Source organism: Anoplophora glabripennis, unplaced genomic scaffold, assembly GCF_000390285.2.
Source record: "Anoplophora glabripennis isolate ALB-LARVAE unplaced genomic scaffold, Agla_2.0 scaffold1008, whole genome shotgun sequence".
In the NCBI taxonomy this organism is placed as follows: Eukaryota; Metazoa; Arthropoda; class Insecta; order Coleoptera; family Cerambycidae; genus Anoplophora; species Anoplophora glabripennis.
The window spans coordinates 81,763-101,660 of NW_019417169.1; the positions used below are offsets into that span (position 1 = coordinate 81,763).

Consider the following 19,898-nt stretch of genomic DNA (forward strand, 5'->3'; position numbering starts at 1 on the left):
GCCTAAGGGCCACCTTAGCAAAGCGCATCCCAGGCTGCATAGCCGCACTACCCTACCCAACCATACCACACATAAACATGACACTACCCCCGGGGTTTACACAGACGAGCCGGCGAAGCAAGAAGAGCGCCAGAAGAAAGGGCCCTAGCCGGCGGGGCCCAGCCAGGACAAAAGGAGGTCCCACAAAGCGCCTACACCGGCCGCATTTGCGGTCGGGGTAGACGACGGATGGGGCCCACCTACGAAGGCTGTCCAGGCCTACACGAGATGAGGCAGGATAAAGAGGGATAATCCCCCTCGATCCCAAATCATTGAGGCCAATTTCTAGCCATAGAATAATGGCGCGCGGTACGTTTTCGATGGGCTACCCTGTATATCATTAACATTCTATAATATTCTTCACTTCAATGACGGGTGCCAATGAACGCGAGCATTCATTTCCAACCAATTGCGTGCGTGCTGGAGTGAGACACCATGTCTGTCTCTCTCGCACACAACCACACTTTTCGCAATGGCAAGCTACCTCCAGTAGTATATACTCGAAGCTAATATGCGATTTGGATATCAACGTGAAATAAACATGGTAAGTAAAGGATTTATTTTGTATGTATATTTAATTTCCATAAGTAAGTAACTTCCAAGTTTATGGTTACTAAACATTAATTTTGTAAAATTTACTTCTAATCAAGTTAAGCAGTCCGCCGCCAGGGGGCACTGTGTGGTGAACGCCCTCCGATCTAAGAAAACTGCCTGAAATGGCGGCAATTTGTTATTTAAACTAATATAATATTGTATATATAATTTACATTAAACATGTTTTACCATCTTGTTGTTCCGAGGATAGAAGAAGAAGAAGACCCAAAACTATTCACTTGATGTTAATTGAGGTTATAATGTGTATACACCCAACTTCGATGCTTATTTTACGTTTTAAAGAAAATTGCTGTCATGAGTGGTGTTCGGGAAATTTTGTGTAGGCTCTGCCTTAAAACTGTAACTGATAAAAGTTTTAAAGTAATAGACAACGTTACTAGAGACATTCTACATCATCTTTTGTTGAAATTGGTAAGTCGGTGAAACGTATTGGATTCTACCATCTCAATTAACATAACACTTTTCAACAGTGTCAACACGTGCAAAGCGAATACTAATCCTTTTACTACTCAATTGTTGCTTTTTGACATTGTTATTTTCATTGCGTTTGATGAAATTTGCATGTATTTTAGAAATTGAATAATGAGAGCAAAGAGGTTATATGTAACGCTTGCAGAAGAAAATTATATGCAGCATCAGAATTTAAATCAAATTGTCTGAATACCCATAACACAATTATTCCATATGTGAATAGTGAAAAAATGGTACAACGCGACTTAGGAGAACTCTACATGAGGGAAAAGAGAACCGAATTGATGGATATTTCAGACAACCAGAAAATATGTCGATTGTGCATGCAGCCAGTAGAAAGTGAGTTTAGGTGCATACGTGAAGAGGAACTTGAAGCTATTCAGAAATTGGCTCCTGAAATGGTATGAATGTTATTAAATGCTTGCATTTTTCACAATTAAAAAAAATGTGTTTTGTAGATTGGAAGTATCGTCAAAGATCACATTTTATGTAAGAAGTGCTGTGATTCTCTGTATACCCACAACAGTTTCCTAAAACATTGCATGGAAATAGAAGAAAAAAATTGTGATAATTCAAACCCAGGAAGTTCAAAAGATATATCATCATGTTATTTATTTGTTAAAACTGAAAACTTGCACAAAGAATTTGATATTAACGAAATGGAATTGGCAATTAAAGAAGAATATGTTGATATAAAATCAGAAGATAGAGAAAAGAGGTAAGAAAAGTCTATTTTTTCATTAGTATTATACAATTGAATCAGTGTATAGTGTTAAACGGTTAACACATATTATTAAATTCTTAAATTTTTTTAGCGACACGCTGAGCTCTGATATTGGACCATACGATAAGAACGATTGTAAACATGAGGATGGATCAGCAAACGAATGTAATACGAAAGTCAAGCAGGAGCGCAAAGTATTGTACAAATGTGATAAATGTATTTACGAAACTGAATGCGAGACCTGTTTTGCAGCACACCATGCAAGACACAAAAACGGCTTGGAAGTGTATAAATGTGAATCCTGTGAATATGAAACTGAAAATAAAAAATTACTTGAAAGGCACCAGTTTAGACATAAAGATTCTTCGAAAATGCATTTGCATCGATGCCAGTTCTGTAACTACAAGACAAAGTATAGGTCCGACCTTGTTATGCATCAGGTGAAACACAAAAGTGCCTCCGATGCACGAGTGTACAAGTGCGACTTTTGTTATTTCAAAACAAAGTTGAGGACTAGCTTCAATAAACACAAAAAATCAAACAAATGTGATGAGTATTGCCATAAAACCAAAGACAACTCTTCGACAAATAAAGACGCTTCACAACAGCCAATTTATAAATGTGCTAGATGCAACTACGAATCAGTGAATAAGAGACTTTTAATCCAACATCAGTTGGTACATAAAGATCCCTCGCAGGTCAAAATGTACAGGTGTAACGACTGCAATTATGAAACTAAATACGGGAGCGTTATCAAACGGCACCTACTGAAACATAAAGATCCTTCACAGGTTGAAATGTACAGCTGTAAAAACTGTAATTTCAAAACTAAATACAAGAGTTATATCAAACAGCACCAACAAAGACATAAAGATCCTTCGCAGATTGAAGTGTACAGATGTAATTACTGCAATTACAAAACTGAATACAGAAAGTTTTTGACACGACACCAACTGAAACATAAAGAATCTTCGCAGATTGAAATGTACAGATGTAAAGACTGTGACTATGAAACTAAATACAAGAGTTATATCAAACAACACCTACAGACACATAAGGATCCTTCACAGATTCAAACGTACAACGACTGTGATGATGAAACCAGATACAGTGTCATCCAACGCCAACTGAAACGTGAAGATCCTTCGCGGTTTCGAATGTATAGGTGTAACGTCTGCGATTACAAAACTAAATATAAGAATCATATTGAACGGCACCAACTGAAACATAAAGATCCTTCACAAGTTCAAATGTACAGGTGTAACAACTGTGATTACGAAACTAAGTACAGTTGCTATATCAAAAAACACCAATTAATACATAAAGATCCTTCGCAGGTTCAAATGTATAAGTGTAATGACTGTGACTACGAAACGAAATACAAGAAAAATATCAAAAGGCACCGACTGAAGCATAATAATCCTTCACAGGTTCAAATGTACAAGTGTAGTGACTGTGATTACGAAACTAAATACAAGAAAGATATCGAAAAGCACCAACTGAAGCATGTTGATCTTTCACAGATTCAAATGTACAGGTGTAATGACTGTGATTACGAAACTAAATGCAAGAAAGATATTAAAAAGCACCAACTGAAGCATAACGATCCTTTACATGTTCAAATATACAGGTGTAACGACTGCGATTTCAAAACTATATACAAGAAGAATGTCAAACGACACCAACTGAAACATAAAGATCCTTCTCAGGTTGAGATTTACAGATGTAATGACTGTGAATACGAAACTAAATACAAGGATGATATCAAAGAGCACCAACTGAAACATAATGATCCTTTAGAGGTTCAAATGTACAGCTGTAATGATTGCGATTTCAAAACTATATACAAGAAGAACGTCAAACGACACCAACTGAAACATAAAGATCCTTCGCAAATTCAAATTTACAGATGTAATGACTGTGAATACGAAACTAAACACAAGGAAGATATCAAAAAGCACCAAGTGAAGCATAGTGATCCTTCACAGCTTCAAATGTACGGGTGTAATGACTGCGATTTCAAAAGTATATACAAGAAGAATGTCAAACGACACCAACTGAAACATAAAAATCCTTCGGAGATTCAAATGTACAGGTGTAACAACTAGCTGTGATTACGAAACTAAACACAGAAAAGTTATCAAAAAACACCAACTGAAGCATAATGATCCTTTGCAAGTTCAAATGTACAAGTATAATGACTACGATTACCAAACTGAATACAGGGATTACAAGAAACAGCACCAACTGAAACATAAAGATCATTCGAATTCAAATGTACAGGTGTAAAAATTGCCGATGTCACATAGAGTCTTCTTAAATGCAAATGTACCGGTGTTTACAGATGTGAATTACCATCCACTGAAGTGCAAAATGTAGTCAAAAATAGAGGCATTCACGAGTGACTTGTGTGAATATAATACCGATCGTGAATATGTGAACATGTTTTTTGTTATATACAGGGTGTCTCAGTTTTATCTGTCAAATATTGGGAGCGAATGGAATAACCAAGAATAATAGCACTATATCTTATATTTTGAAATTTTAATCAATTATGAGATTACGAGACGAAGTGTTAAAGATTCCCAAAAAATATCAGTTGCTGTAAATACCCTCTGAAATAATAGAGATATTTGAGTTCTGAAAACAAATGTTCGAACATCTGTATTATTTCAGAGTGTATTTACTGTTGATGAAATTTTTTTTGGGACTTAACACCCTGTTTCTCGAAAACAGTTTGTTGTGGAACTGACAAGTCCAATTATTCTCGCCTTAAAGTTTAATAGATTAAAATCAGCATCCTGTATTATCACCTATATATAATCTATAATTTTGACATAATTCTTGTTAATTTATTAAGGGAATTGAGTTGCAACAAGTGTAAAGGAAGGTATTTTGTTAATGTTATTTTAAGGCCTAGAAATAAGTTTAGACTATTATAGTTTGTGTATTGTAGGCTTAAATGAACTAAATAAAACTTAACTACACTATGGGCTGGCTGTATAACACTACCAATCTTAATGTTCATTTTCTATGAGAAGATTATGTTACAGTTATGTTTCTCTTTTTTATCATATATTGCAACTCTTCAGCAGGAGGTATGTATGTATGTATGTCGGAGAGTGGTGGAATTGTTTTTCCACCGCGGCACTTAGGCCTCATTAGGCCCCTTGTACACTCTCCTTCCTTCATTACTCGAGTACTTTTCTTCAAACCAACCTATTTACTACACGGGTGGCTTGGTGGCAAAGTCTGGTACAGTTTATGTATGATAGCATGGTCTTGAGTTACAGAGATTTTCTTTGCTCTGTTCTCATTACTATTTATCGGGGACCACACGCATGCGGCAAATGTTGGGCGACCCAGGTCTCTGGTAGGCTGCCACAGCCACGTCCCCGAGCCTGCCTTAGGTCACCCATCCAAATTCCTGCCTGCGTCCGTAATGCTTACCTCGGCAGATCGAAATCCACGAGCTAAGACACCCGGCTAAGTGGTCCCCCAGCAGGAGGTATTTGTTCTGTATACTTCAAAATATTTGTAATTTTTCATACCACTCGGATTAAAAAAAAGAGTAACAGTGTTCTCTTACGTCTGCTAATTATCTCGGCTATCTGCGCCTTGAAATACCTTTAACAGTTACTGCCATGGAAATCCAAATTTGTCCAGTCAGTATCTGTTACGGGATGGATGTAAAGTCAAGGTCCGAAATAAATTCATGAAAAAAATACCTTTTTCCACAAATTTTTTTCGGTCTATTCTATACTGTATTGCAGCAACAATAACGCACATAAAAATTTTGGACCATTTTTATTTTGAAGAGAATCTCAAAACTAAACTTTTTCGATTGACTATTTTCTCTAATGTCAATATTCTCCAAGTTATACATAAAAAATGGGAGAAAAATGCGCCTTTTAAATTTTTTTTTTTACATTTGGGCTAACAATTATGCACAACTTTTTCAGCGGGCGCCAACAAAAATTAGTGGTACAATATGAAACATCCATACAACTTACTTTTAAATAGTTTTTGTTGCTTTTCTAATAATTCCTACACTTTCAGAGTGGTTGCAGAACATTACATAACATTCAAAATGTGCAAAACAGATCACATTTGGACTCTACACTTTAAACGCGATTCATAGCACGTGTAAAAGTTGAAATTACACGTTTTACATCGATACTGTGCATCTTGTGCATGTGCGACCTGTGTTGCAACATTACTCGCGACATTTGCCGAGAAGTACCGTGTGGCGTGTACCGCAGGAACAACTATTACTCCCCTTTCATGTACAAAAGGTTCAAGCATTAAATAACGATGATTTTCAGCCCTAGCTGTGTGGAATTTTGGCATTTTTCTCGACATCAAACAGCACAAGATCCTGATTTTACAAGCAAGGAGCTTTGTACGGATGAATGTTGTTTTACTAGAGACGGCAAACTAAATTTTCACATTCACTATTTGTGTGATGCAGATGCTCACGTTGTACAGAGATCTCTGTTCCAGCAACAGTTTTCCTGGAAAATGTGACAAAGTAATTTCAGGAATATGAAGAGAATCTGCTGCTTTTTTTTCATAAATAAAGAAATAAAAATAATCCTCATAAGTATAATTTAAACGATCCCCAGGCATTTTCATTTAAATTTTCAGCAAAAACTATTACAGGTATAACAATAATTTGACATTTATTTTAATCATTTTGGAGTGTTTCTGGTCATGGCCAACTTGACAACAGGTCTGATACGAGAAAAAGTGGTCAAAAAATAGAAAATTGCAAATATCTAAAAATAGTAACGGCAATCCTAACAATGTTTATACGGCTTGAAAGGAAATTTCAATCTGCATACGACAGAGTAAAAAAATACAGGGTGTTCCATTTAAGTTAACAAAGTTTGAAGTTATCAAACAGCTATAACATTAAAAATGTAACAGCAAAAACGAAACACCTAGTATTAAATGTTTTAATTTGTTGGTATACTATAATTTAGCATTACCTATGCCCTTTGCAGGTACCAAAAATCCACTCGATATCACGCTCCTGAAAAGAGTTACTAGCATCTCCGCGGACCCTTGCATCTGTCAATTTTTTTCTTTAAATATTAATATCTCAAAATCTCCTAGGTATAAGAAATAAAGTTACCCTTAAATTTCACGTAGAATCCGAAAATGCAATAATATATAGGATGTCCCATTTAAAATAACGAAGTTAGTGTCGACTTCCGGTATAACCGGAAGTGCTGGAGTTCTAGATGTTTTAGTTGTTCTCCCCACGGGACATTGACATGTTGCCAAATTTTCAAATTTTTCGGATCAGTTCTTTCCTAGATCTCGATCGACGCAATTCACCCTATATATACTGTGCTTTCGTTCTGGTGTGTAGTTTCATTCGCGTGTCATCCGTGACAGCTTAGCTCACAAAACCAACGATTAGGTTAAAATTCACTAACATTGTTTTTTGTAAAATCAAGTTCATTATTGTTGACGCATAGACAACTAAATCAAAGAACTCAGGCCACTCCGAAATTGGTTGAACATGGATCGATTTCAAAGAATCTACGTAGACGCTGAACAAGTTTCACCCTTCTTACGTGGATATTGCCATCTGGACGATTTTTCCCGCAGAATGACAGCCTAGAAGTGAAATATAAACCTATTGGAATCATTTATAAGATGATAGCTGGAAATGTTCTTCCGAGAAGGAAAGAAGAAGCAGAAGAAAAAAGAAAACTTCAAGGTGACGCGTGGCCAGTTAAGGTTAAAAGTTAAAATAAGTACATCACAGTATAAATATTATATTTACATTTTAAAGAAAATTGTTGCAATGAGTGGTCTTCAAGTAACGTTGTGTACACTTTGTCGCACAAATACAACCGATAAAAGTTTTGAAGTCGTAGACAACGCTACTAGAGACATTCTGCATGTTCTTTTGTTGAAATTGGTAAGTCGGTGAAATATACTGGATTCTACTACCTCGATTAACATCTCTCAACAGTCTCAACACGTGTATAGCTACTTAACAATCTATTTTCAATTGTACTTATTTATTTTCCGGCGCAGTTATTTTCTTTCCGTTTGATTAAAGTTGCATACATTCCAGAAATTTGAAGGCGACAACAAAGAGGTTATATGTAATGCTTGCAGAAGAAACTTAAACGCAGCATTAGAATTTAAATCGGCTTGTCTGAATACCGATAATATAATTATTCCACATGTGGATTGCGAGGGAACGCTACAGCTCGACTTAAGAGAAGTGTACGTGAAGGAACAGGGAAGCGAGTTAACGGATATTTCAGACAATCAGAAAATATGTCGACTGTGTATGCAGCCAGTAGAAAGTGAGTTTAGGAGCATACGTGAAGAGGAACTTGAAGCTATTGAGAAATTGGCTCCTGAAATGGTACCAAATATATGAAACACTTGCATTTTCCAGAATTAAAAATAACTACTTTGCAGATTGTAAATATCGTCAAAGATCCCGTTGTATGTAAACCATGCTTCGATTCTCTGTGTACCCACAACACTTTCCTGGGAGATTGCTCAGAGGTAAAGGAAATTCTTAGTCCAGATACAGAAAGTCAAATAGAAACATCGCCGTGTGATTTATTTATTAAAACTGAAAACTTATATAAAAAATTTGATATTAACGAGATGGAATTGTCAATCAAAGATGAATGTGTTGATATAAAATCAGAAGATGAAGAAAAGAGGTATGAAAAAACTTTTACATTAATTTCGTACAATTAAATGTAACAATGTTTAAATATATGGTTGAACCATTACTGCAAACTATTAACTTGTGTTACCAAAATGAATGAAAATTCATTCTAGTAGAAGCAAGTAATTACCACGCTAGTTTACTGGGTTGGTGATAAATAAATGGAAAAAAAGTTATTTCCTATGGTGGTTATAAAGAATATTGCAAACACTTTCTAAGGAATTAACTAAGGAATTCAAAACCACAATAATATATAGGGCGTTCCATTTAAAATAACAAAGTTATGTAGCGTCCACGTGAAATGGAACACCCTGTAAAGCTAAAAATATTTTCCTCATGGCCCACATAATTCCAGACAACTTTTATTAAAACCATTTTTTTTATAAATTTTACAGTTGCAGAGTTAGAGAAGAATCCCTCTTAGATGGAACACCTTGTATATAATTAATGATATGAGTATCAGAAGTCACATTAACTTCAAATGCAAGAATGTCTGCTCTTAAAAATCTTTTATTTTTCAGCGACACGCAACTGCAGAGCTCTGACATTGCACCATTCGAGGAAAGTGAGTGTAACGAAGTAGAAGAGGACGAATGTAAACACGAGGATGGATCAGAAACGGAAACCAAACAGGAGCACAAAGTATGTTATAAATGTGATAAATGTTTTTATACAACTGGAATGAAGAGCCATTTTACAGCACACTGTGCGAGTCACGAGAACAATTCGGAACTGTACAAATGTGAAACGTGCAAATACGAAACGAAAAACAAGAAATTACTTCAGAGGCACCGGTTGAGGCATAAACTTGCTCCAGAAATAGGTATGCACCGGTGCGGATCATGTAATTACAAGACAAAGTACAGGAGTAACCTTAATAGGCATCAAGTGAAACACAAAAGTGAATCTACGGCAAGATTGTACAGGTGTGACTTTTGTAATTTCAAAACAAAGTCGAGGGCCAGCTTTAATAATCATACAAAGAAGAGAGGTTCAAGCGAATGTAACGAGTGTGATTATAAAACCAAACGCAACACAATGCCACATAAGGACACTTCTTCACAGCTGCCAATTTACAAATGCGATAGTTGCAGCCACAAATCAATAAATAAGAATTTTTTAATCAGACATCAGTTGGTACATAAAGATCCTTCACAGGTCAAAATGTACAGGTGTAGCAACTGCAGTTATGAATCTAAATACTTGAGTTCTCTCAAACAGCATGAACTGCAACATAAAGATCCTTCACAGATTCAAATGTACAGGTGTAATGACTGCGATTACGAAACTAAATACAAGTATGTTATCAAAAGGCACCAATTGAAACATAAAGATCCTTCGCAGGTTCAAATGTACAAGTGTAACAACTGCAATTTTGAAACTAAATACAAAAGTGATATAAAAAAGCATCAGCTGACACATAAAGATCCTTCTCAGATTCAAATGTACAAGTGCAACGACTGCGATTACCAAACTAAATACAAGAAATATATGAAAGGACATCAACTGAAACATAAAGATCCTTCGCAGGTTCAAATGTACAAGTGTAACGACTGTAATTACGAAACTAAATACTTGAGTTCTCTCAGACAACATCAACTGAAACATAAAGTTCCTTCTCAGGTTCAAACGTTCATGTGTAACTACTGCAATTACAAAACTAAATCAAAGGGTTATCTCAAGATGCACCAAGTCAAACATAAAGATCCTTCGCAGGTTCAAATGTACAAGTGTAATGACTGCAATTACGAAACTAAATACAAGAGTCATGTCAAACGACACCAACTGAAGCATAAGGATGCTTCACAGATCCAAATGTATAGGTGCAATGACTGCGATTATGAAACTAAATACAAGAGTCATATCAAACCGCACCAACTGAGGCATCACAGACTCAAATCTACAGGTGTAATGACTGCGACTTCAAAACTGAATACAAGAATGCTATCAAACAGCACCATCTGAAACATAAAGATCCGTCGCAAGTCCAAATGCATAGGTTCAAATGTACAAGTGTAGCAACTGTAATTTTAAAAGTAAATAAAGGAATATCACAAAAAATCAACTGAAGCATGAAGATCCTTCACAGGTTCAAATCGTGAAGGGGTTGCAACTACGATTACGAAACTAAATACAAGAACAATATCAGATGTCAAATACCAGTCTTCTTAAATGCAAATATACCGGTGTGATTCGCTAGTGTGATTTGTGAGACAGCAATCGATGAACAGAAAAATATGCAAGTGTGAAGTGCAAAGTATATCATAAATTGAACACAATTGAGAGTGACCAGTGTAGACGAGAAGATTGTTGTAACTTACTAAATATATTTTGCAGCAACTACCTTATTTTTCTGTGATTTTGTAAACATTTAAATTGTGCATTTTTAATCTTCGTTGTAGGATTTGATTTAACTTGAATAAATTCTCCAATTGTTTATTAATTACAATTAATACATAATAGAATTATATCATCCTTTAAACCAGTTACTGTTGTTTTTTTTTTAAACTAAATCCGTACTGTATAAATTGGCAAAATTGGCGAAATCATTAGCTTCCGTCTGAACACTGTTTTTCAAAATATATATTTAAATGGATGGATTAGAAAAAATATTTGTCATTCTGAAATCGAGTCCAGCTAGTCATGCTGGACACAAATTTCATCGCGAATTATACCCGCATTTAGAATATATTTTGTTTTGTTCTTGAACTTTTTCGTATTAAATCTAAATAAAGAATTAACAATTTGATAATCATAAGAGTAGTACAGTGATTCACTATATTTTGACCCTCCTCCGCCCCTTTACAGTGAATCACCCTGTACGTGGTGGCAGTAGTATAGTTCAGAGGTCATCCACTTTGAAATTCACAAATTAAATACATATGATTGTTTGCGAAAACTTGAATTGATTTTAAAAAGTATTTCATATCAGATTAGAATTTTCAATTTTTTGTTTTTTAGAACAGCCAAAATAACTATTTTAAAACATAAATTGGCTTTATTTACAATTAGCAAAGTATCTACATACCAATTTTGGTCAATAAGTAATAAATTGTGAACATTTTTAATTTTTAAAAAAGGTTTTCTTTTTAACGTTTGGCGCTTCGTCCACAGTGATATCAAAAAAATGTGGTGACTAAAATCACACGTCGCTAAGTTATACAAAAACAATCTATATTAACTAAATTATTTTCCATAACTCGCACAATGTAAGTTAATTTAAAAACTGGCAACACTGATAGTGTACTAATACGCAAATTCCGGGTATCTCGGTTTACGCCGACCAGTAGCAGCGTATACAACAATACTACTTATTTGATTAAAAAAAAGAATTTCGGATTCATCAGGGGAACCTGTACTATTACCCCTAAAAAAACTTATCCCAAATTAAAGTTACATCCTATAAAAAAATAAAAAAATTTTCCCCTGTTGGGAAAAGAATGCTTTTCAAAGGACTATTTTCTGGTTTACCGCAACGCTCGTCTCAAAAGTCACGTGGACAATTGAATATTGATGTAAAAAACGAGACAGATAATACTGCTGAAAACCAGGGCAGGAAGAGGCTTTGAACATTTATGTGAAGATATTTCAAAATTACTGAAAAAACAATGCTTTATTGGGTATATAACATACATATATATGCGTCGGTACCAGTTTTCGTCTATCAGACTTTGAGGGTGGATGNAATTTTCAATTTTTTGTTTTTTAGAACAGCCAAAATAACTATTTTAAAACATAAATTGGCTTTATTTACAATTAGCAAAGTATCTACATACCAATTTTGGTCAATAAGTAATAAATTGTGAACATTTTTAATTTTTAAAAAAGGTTTTCTTTTTAACGTTTGGCGCTTCGTCCACAGTGATATCAAAAAAATGTGGTGACTAAAATCACACGTCGCTAAGTTATACAAAAACAATCTATATTAACTAAATTATTTTCCATAACTCGCACAATGTAAGTTAATTTAAAAACTGGCAACACTGATAGTGTACTAATACGCAAATTCCGGGTATCTCGGTTTACGCCGACCAGTAGCAGCGTATACAACAATACTACTTATATGATTAAAAAAAAGAATTTCGGATTCATCAGGGGAACCTGTACTATTACCCCTAAAAAAACTTATCCCAAATTAAAGTTACATCCTATAAAAAAAATAAAAAAACTCCCCTGTTGGGAAAAGAATACTTTTCAAAGGACTATTTTCTGGTTTACCGCAACGCTCGTCTCAAAAGTCACGTGGACAATTGAATATTGATGTAAAAAACGAGACAGATAATACTGCTGAAAACCAGGGCAGGAAGAGGCTTTGAACATTTATGTGAAGATATTTCAAAATTACTGAAAAAACAATGCTTTATTGGGTATATAACATACATATATATGCGTCGGTACCAGTTTTCGTCTATCAGACTTTGAGGGTGGATGGAATAACCAAGAAAAATTGCACTTTGTCACATAAACTTTGCTTTGGACTAAAATTTGAACATCCTGTATATAACACTGGCAACACTGCACAGTTCATCTACCGTGTAAATACACAGTGGTCAGCAGTCCTCAATAGCTTTCTATTAAAAAAATTATGCGTGTTTAAATTAGACTTTTTTATTAATTACATGTTGTATACTGAATCAGCTGTTTAAAATATATACACATTTCATACAATATGTCGAAATTATAAACGTTTGTCATTCGGCAGATAGTTACATTGTGAGAAACAGGAAGCTTTTCAGTTCATAATTAAATACTAGAGATTTCTACAAATTTGAGTCACTTGCCGGATTCTGCTTTGTAGTCTAAGCATTCTGTCACGGATTAATGTTAAATTTGCGGAAATTATTACCTGGACAAAAAAAATATGACTGTATAGAAAATTAAATTTTAAATTGAGTTTCTTGTTCTTTAAACTCGATCCAAAATGGCGAACATGGTTAAAAAAAATCGCAAAGTTGCAAAAAACGTTTTTTCTAAAATAACTAAAAAAATATGGCACCAATTGAAAAATTTTAAATGAGAAAGTTGTAGGTTTTAAAAAGATCTCTCAACTGATTTTTTGTAAGTATCGACTGCTTTGTTACTTTTCGAGATATATCGAAAAAACCGTTAAAAATCTTCTCTTTTCTCTTCTATAACTCGTTTACATTTATGTGCCCATATTTGCTATTTACTGCAAGCATAGCCCACGGCAAGCCAAAAAAGTACATTTTTGAAAAATTTAAAAATATTAATTATTTTTCGAGATATATAAATTTTTTGAAAAAAAGGCGCTCTCGAAAATTAGCTAGATCTTCTCAGCGGATAGCCCTACAGTAACGATTTTCAGTTTATTTTCTTCGTAAAGAGTTATATTATCATGCTGTTAAAAAATGTTGATGATTTTATTAATTTTAAGGATCAAAGAATGACTGAAAAAGTTGCACTTTTTTTGGGTGTTTTTTTCAAATAATTATTTCAATTTTTATTTTATGAAAATGACTTTTAAACAAGGAAACTGCTGACATTATTTCAGGAATTTAAAAAAAAATGTTTTTCTACGACCTGGAGCCGAGATAATTTTTTTATTTAAAAAAAATTTTGACGCAATTAACATTTTACAGCGGTGCGCTTGATGGATGTATGGTTAATATTGAGTAATTATATTTTCAAAAAAAAAAAAATAGAAATATATGTTTACTTGATTTTTAGTATTAGTAATTGAGTAATCAACTGAAGCGTGCAAGCGCTGAGTGCGTCAGCTGGACCGGACGGAGAAGTAGGGGGAAGCGGCGCGCTCGCTCTGAAAACTGATGGCGTGGAGTCTAAATGACTCGCGCTTGCAAAATCTTTGATATTTCGGCTTCTGGATCACATACAAAAATTCTGGGGTAGCTAAACACGAATATTATAGTCATTTTCGCCTTAGGGCAAAATAGCCGTAAATGTTTAGTTTTTATTTAATTGACATTTTTTTGCATTTTTCGTCATTTTAATAATTAATTATATTACAGTAGTTTTCGTGTAATACCTTAATTTTTTTTTTTTTCATTAATCATACTGACGTACTTGTTGCTGGCTTTTTAACAATTACAGAGCGAGCGCACACCACTTCCCCCTACTTCTCCGTACGGTCCAACTGACGCACTCAGCGCTTGCACGCTTCAGTTTATTACTCAATTACTAATACTAAAAATCAAGTATCAAGTACATATCCTACTATTTTTTTTGAAAATATATGTATTCAATATTAGCCTCCATCAAGCGCCTCGCAGTAAAATGTTTATTGCGTCCTTAAAATTTTTTTTAAATAAAAAAATTATCTCGGCTTCAGAAGGTCGTAGAAAAACATTGTTTTTTTAAATTGGTGAAAAAATTTCAGCAGTTTCTTTCTTTAAAAGTCATTTTCATAAAATAAAAGTGCAACTTTTTCAGTCATTTTTTGATCCTTAAAATTAATAAAATCGTCAACATTTTTAACGGCATGATAATATAACTCTTTACGAAGAAAATAAACTGAAAATCGTTACTGTAGGGCCATCCGCTGAGAAGATCTAGCCAATTTTCGAGAGCGCCTTTTTTTCAAAAAATCGATTTATCTAAAAATAATTGATATTCTTAAATTTTTCAAAAATGTATTTTTTTGGCTTGCCACGGGCTATGCTTGCAGTAAATAGCAAATATGAGTACATAAATGTAAACGAGTTATAGAAGAGAAATGAGAAGATTTTTAACGGTTGTTTCGATATATCTCGAAAAGTAACAAAGCAAACGATACTTACAAAAAATCAGTCGATAGATCTTTTTAAAACTTACAACTTTCTCATTTAAAATTTTTCAATCGGTGCTATATTTTTTCAGTTATTTTAGAAAAACCGTTTTTTACAACTTTGCGATTTTTTTTAACCATGATCGCCATTTTGGATCGAGTTAAAGAACAAGAAACTCAATTTAAAATTTAATTTTCTATAGGGATATTTTTTTTGGCTCAGGTAATAATTTCTGTAAGCATTTCTCTATAATGCTTGGACTATGGTAAGGTTTTCATGTTTCAACCAATGTTTTTCAAGGTAGGTATTATGTTTTACATCTTATTCCAATATTTATGATCGGTGTCCTATTCACATTTGTAGCTCTTCAATATCACCATTTTCGACTGGTATTTTGCACATCGATGGACAGCAACTTACAGCTGCGAACCTTAGTTAGCAAATCCCACAGATCACACTGGTACATTTGCATTTGAGAAGGGCCTCTATGCTTCAACACATGATAGAGCTCTTTTATTTGGGTTTTTAAATGCATTTATTACATCTGTATGTTTAGATCTAGAAGAAATGTTTATGCTCCAACATGTGATATTTGATACTGTTTTTGTATTTAGTTTCGTAATCACATTCATTACACCCGTACATGTGAACCTAGGAAAGGTATTTACGTTTCAGTTGGTGCTGATGCTATTTTTGTATTTAGTTTCATAATTGTAGGCGTTACACTTGTACGTTTGAACCTGCGAGAAATCCGTATGTTTCCGTAGCTGCAGTCATTACACCTGTACATTTGAATTTGAGATGGATCTTTATGCTTCAGTTGGTGCCCATTGATATGATACTGGTATATAGTTTCGTAACCACAGTCATTACACCTGTACATTTGAATCTGCAAAGGATTTTTATGTTTCAGGTCATGTTGTTTGATATTATTCTTGTATTTAGTTTCGTAATTACAGTCATTACATCTGTACATTTGGACCTGAGAAGGATCTTCATGTTTCAGTCGGTGCAGTTTGACAGCATTCTTGTACTCAGTTTTGTATTCGCAGTCATTACACCTGTACATTTGGATCTGAGAAGGATCTTCCTGTTTCAGTCGGTGCAGTTTGATAGCATTCTTGTACTTAATTTTGTATTCGCAGTATCTGTACATTTGAATCTGTGAAGCTTTTTTGTTTCAGTTGATGTCACCTTTGTATATAGTTTCATAATCGCAGTCGTTACACCTAAACATTTATACCAGCAAACAATCTTTATGTTTCAGTCGGTGTTGTTTTATAAAACGACTATATTTAGTTTAATCTGTTTCATCTTAGCTACACCTGTACATCAATCTGCAAACGATCTTTATGTTTCAGTTGATGCATTTTGATACAATCCTAGTATTTAGTTTCGTAATCGCAGTTATTACATCTGTACTGTAGGATCTTCATGTTTCAGTCGGTGCAGTTTGAAAGCATTCTTGTACTTAGATTTATATTCGCAGTCATTACATCTGTACATTTGGACCTGAGAAGGATCTTTATGTTTCAGTTGATGCTGTTTGATATTAATCTTGTATTTAGTTTTATAGTCGCAGTCAGTACAACTGTACATTTGAATCTGCGAAGGATCTTTATGTTTCAGTTGATGCTTTTTGATACATTCCCTGTATTTAGTTTGGTAATCGCAGTCATTACATCTGTACATTTGGACCTGAGAAGGATCTTCATGTTTCAGTTGGTGCCGTTTGATATTTCTCTTGTATTTAGATTTATAATTGCAGTCATTACAACTGTACATTTGAATCTGTGACGGATCTTTATGTTTCAGTTGATGCTTTTTGATATCATTCTTGTACTTAGTTTTGTATTCACAGTCATTACATCTGTACATTTGAACCTGAGATGGATCTTTATGTTTCAGTTGATGCTGTTTAATATTATTCTTGTATTTAGTTCTGAAGTCGCAGTCAGTACAACTGTACATTTCAATCTGCGAAGGATCTTTATGTTTCAGTTGATGCTTATTGATATCACTTTTGTATTTAGTTTCATAATCGCAGCCATTACATCTGTACATTTGGACCTCCGAGGTATCTTTATGTACCAAGTGATGTTTGATGAAAATACTATTATTCATTGATTCGTAGTTACAACTATCGCATTTATAATATGGCAGTTGTGAAGTGCCCTTATCTGGCAACACCTTGCATTCATGTTCACCACATTTGTTCGAGTCTTTGTTTTTTAAATAATGACTATCAAAGCTGGTCCTCCATTTAGTTTTGAAATCACAGAAGTTGAACTTGTACAATTGTGCTCTGTGTTTCGCCTGATGTTTAGCAAGATTAGATCTGCACTTTCTCTTGTAATTACATGATTCGTGCTGGTGCATATGTATTTTTGAAATGTTTTTATGTCTCAATAGACACCTCTGCTTGATTTTCAAGCTACATTTGTTCGCTGCTCCATTCTCAGCTTTACATCCATCCTCTTCTGTATCTCCACAGTCACTCGTCTCGAATGGTTCATTATGGAAGGTCTGCGGTAGCGCATCGCTGAAAAAATTACATATACAGGATATTTTTGAAAATTGGGTGTTTTAGGGGGTTATAGGTGATGCCAAAATAATGCATTTTATAAAGCAGTCACTTTAATAAGAGTTCTAAAAATAAATAATGAATAATAAACTATTAATCATACATGCGAACATAGCACTGTGTCGAAATAAAGCAGTGTTTGCTGTCATTTATGTCGGCAAAGCAAAGGGAAGTCTCAGTTTGTTGCCAGCGGATTAAAGTATAAAATGGTTGTTATTTCTGATGAAGTTGACAGTTGATGCACTGTTTAGTATATAATGAAATCATTTGCTTAATTTTTATTTTACTTCTGCTTGATTTCACTAATTTGGGTCGCTTATAGAAATGTTTTCAAATTTAAGTTTGCTAATCTCGTATTGTTGTGCATTTTTGTGTGTCTAAATTACTATTTAGGAAATATCAAGATACAAAAAAAATACAAAGTACATCCAATGAATTAATGAAGTACAAAAAGTATCGACATTTCATTACCTGTCCTTATGATCTTCCAGTTTTATCTCGATTTCGTCAGTTTTAATGTAAGATTGTTGATCGACATTTGTATATTTCCCATGTGCATCAAGGCAGTTCTTTAAAAAAGTGCCATGGGTACGAAGCGAATCAAAACATACTCTGCATATGACAGGATCCCTGGTAGCATGAATGTTCTACAATTAAAAAAATATTAGCATAAATCAATTGCGATTCAATGTAAAGTTGAAAAGACGTCTTTCAATGATTTATATGACAAATAAAGAGGTTAGTAGGTTATTTATCAACTTTACAAAAATTTTCTGTTTATATCGCTTATATATTATTTATGGAAATGATTATTTTCTGACTCATACAAATATTTTCCTAAGAAATGCTTTAAAATATAACTTACAACCTGTGGTATATATGTATAGATTATATCAACATCCACTTCATTTAGTGCCACAAATCTGTAAGTTACCGGTTGAAAACATAATCGACAGATTGTCNTGTCCAGGCCTACACGAGATGAGGCAGGATAAAGAGGGATAATCCCCCTCGATCCCAAATCATTGAGGCCAATTTCTAGCCATAGAATAATGGCGCGTGTGAATCTTTAGCAAAGCATAAATCCAGAAGTGGAGATCGTCAAGAATTTTTAAGATTCTTGGAAATCTTTGCACCTACACAGAACATATAAATGATAATTTTTATAAGTCCCTTCCTTTCAACATACCACAACATAGAATCACCCTCAACACTAGGTCTGTTCCAACAAGAGTCAGGGATTGGTTCCCAACCGTTCGAAATGTTTGGCCGGCTAAATTCTAAATGTGTCTTAAGTGAATATAGTTGGATGCACATTTCTGATGGTTTGAAACCAATCCTTGACTCTTGTTGGAACAGACCTACTAGTTACGTATTTATACTCGATGACATCATGCTTCGTTTTGAAAAGGTCCGTGAATGTTGGGGAGCCTTAAATGTAAGCATACATCGTTGTAGAAGTTCTCACTCCAAGTCTGGTGCACCACATCTGCATACATTCATGTTGAATAGACCTTTTTTGTAGTGACGTCACATGCGCCAAATAATAGGCAACCCCATAGCCCATAGTGCACATTGTCATGAAGAATTTCTCAGTAGATATTTTTACTAGATCGATTTTCTGCCTTATGTACTTTGGATATAAGTGCCAAAAAATGCTTCTTTGTCATGACCTTAAATATCGCGGTATTCTGGCATTATTAGAGATATTTAAGAAGTTTCAAACCCCAAGTGACAAACTAATAGAATTATAGAAATTATGTATTTAAATTTATAGAACAACATTGACTTTTATAGTAATTAATGAATTAAAATTATATCGATGTTACTGAGCATGCGCATTAAAGATAATTTCATTTAAGCGAAGTAGCCCCGCAACAGGCTGTCATTCAAGAAAGGTTTGGTTGTGGCAGAAATGCCTGAAAGAGGTCTAACAATTACAAGATATCTTATCTTCTATGGAAGATATGGCATGTCAGCACAACAGCTAAGCTCTACTGCCTCCTT

General features: G+C 34.3%; 2 protein-coding genes across 2 annotated transcripts in view; both read left to right on the forward strand.

Moving 5' to 3' along the window:
* LOC111692181 (zinc finger protein 729-like) overlaps nt 1-7,612 on the forward strand; it is a 27,744-nt gene extending 20,132 nt beyond the window's left edge. Inside the window, exons 8-13 of the mRNA XM_023455992.1 lie at nt 1,227-1,526; nt 1,584-1,843; nt 1,941-2,640; nt 2,827-3,008; nt 3,480-3,813; nt 7,469-7,612. Of these exons, the coding sequence (XP_023311760.1) occupies nt 1,227-1,526; nt 1,584-1,843; nt 1,941-2,640; nt 2,827-3,008; nt 3,480-3,813; nt 7,469-7,612 (1,920 nt within the window). The remainder of the gene's footprint in view (nt 1-1,226; nt 1,527-1,583; nt 1,844-1,940; nt 2,641-2,826; nt 3,009-3,479; nt 3,814-7,468) is intronic.
* Nucleotides 7,613-7,614: 2 nt separating this feature from the next.
* On the forward strand, nt 7,615-10,980 carry LOC108913136. The gene is made up of 6 exons (XM_018718620.1): nt 7,615-7,784; nt 7,944-8,243; nt 8,300-8,389; nt 8,495-8,553; nt 9,083-9,384; nt 10,964-10,980. The coding sequence occupies exons 1-6, from the start codon at nt 7,668-7,670 to the stop codon at nt 10,978-10,980; spliced, it is 885 nt and encodes a 294-aa protein (XP_018574136.1). The 5' UTR covers nt 7,615-7,667.
* The last annotated feature ends 8,918 nt before the right edge of the window (nt 10,981-19,898 follow it).

Bases quoted from the DNA above. Each gene is read 5' to 3' on its own strand.
- LOC108913136 (XM_018718620.1), top strand. From the start codon at position 7,668: ATGAGTGGTCTTCAAGTAACGTTGTGTACACTTTGTCGCACAAATACA. The intron at 8,244-8,299 runs GTACCAAATATA...ACTACTTTGCAG, and splicing joins AGAAATTGGCTCCTGAAATG to ATTGTAAATATCGTCAAAGA. The intron at 8,390-8,494 runs GTAAAGGAAATT...GATATTAACGAG, and splicing joins TCCTGGGAGATTGCTCAGAG to ATGGAATTGTCAATCAAAGA.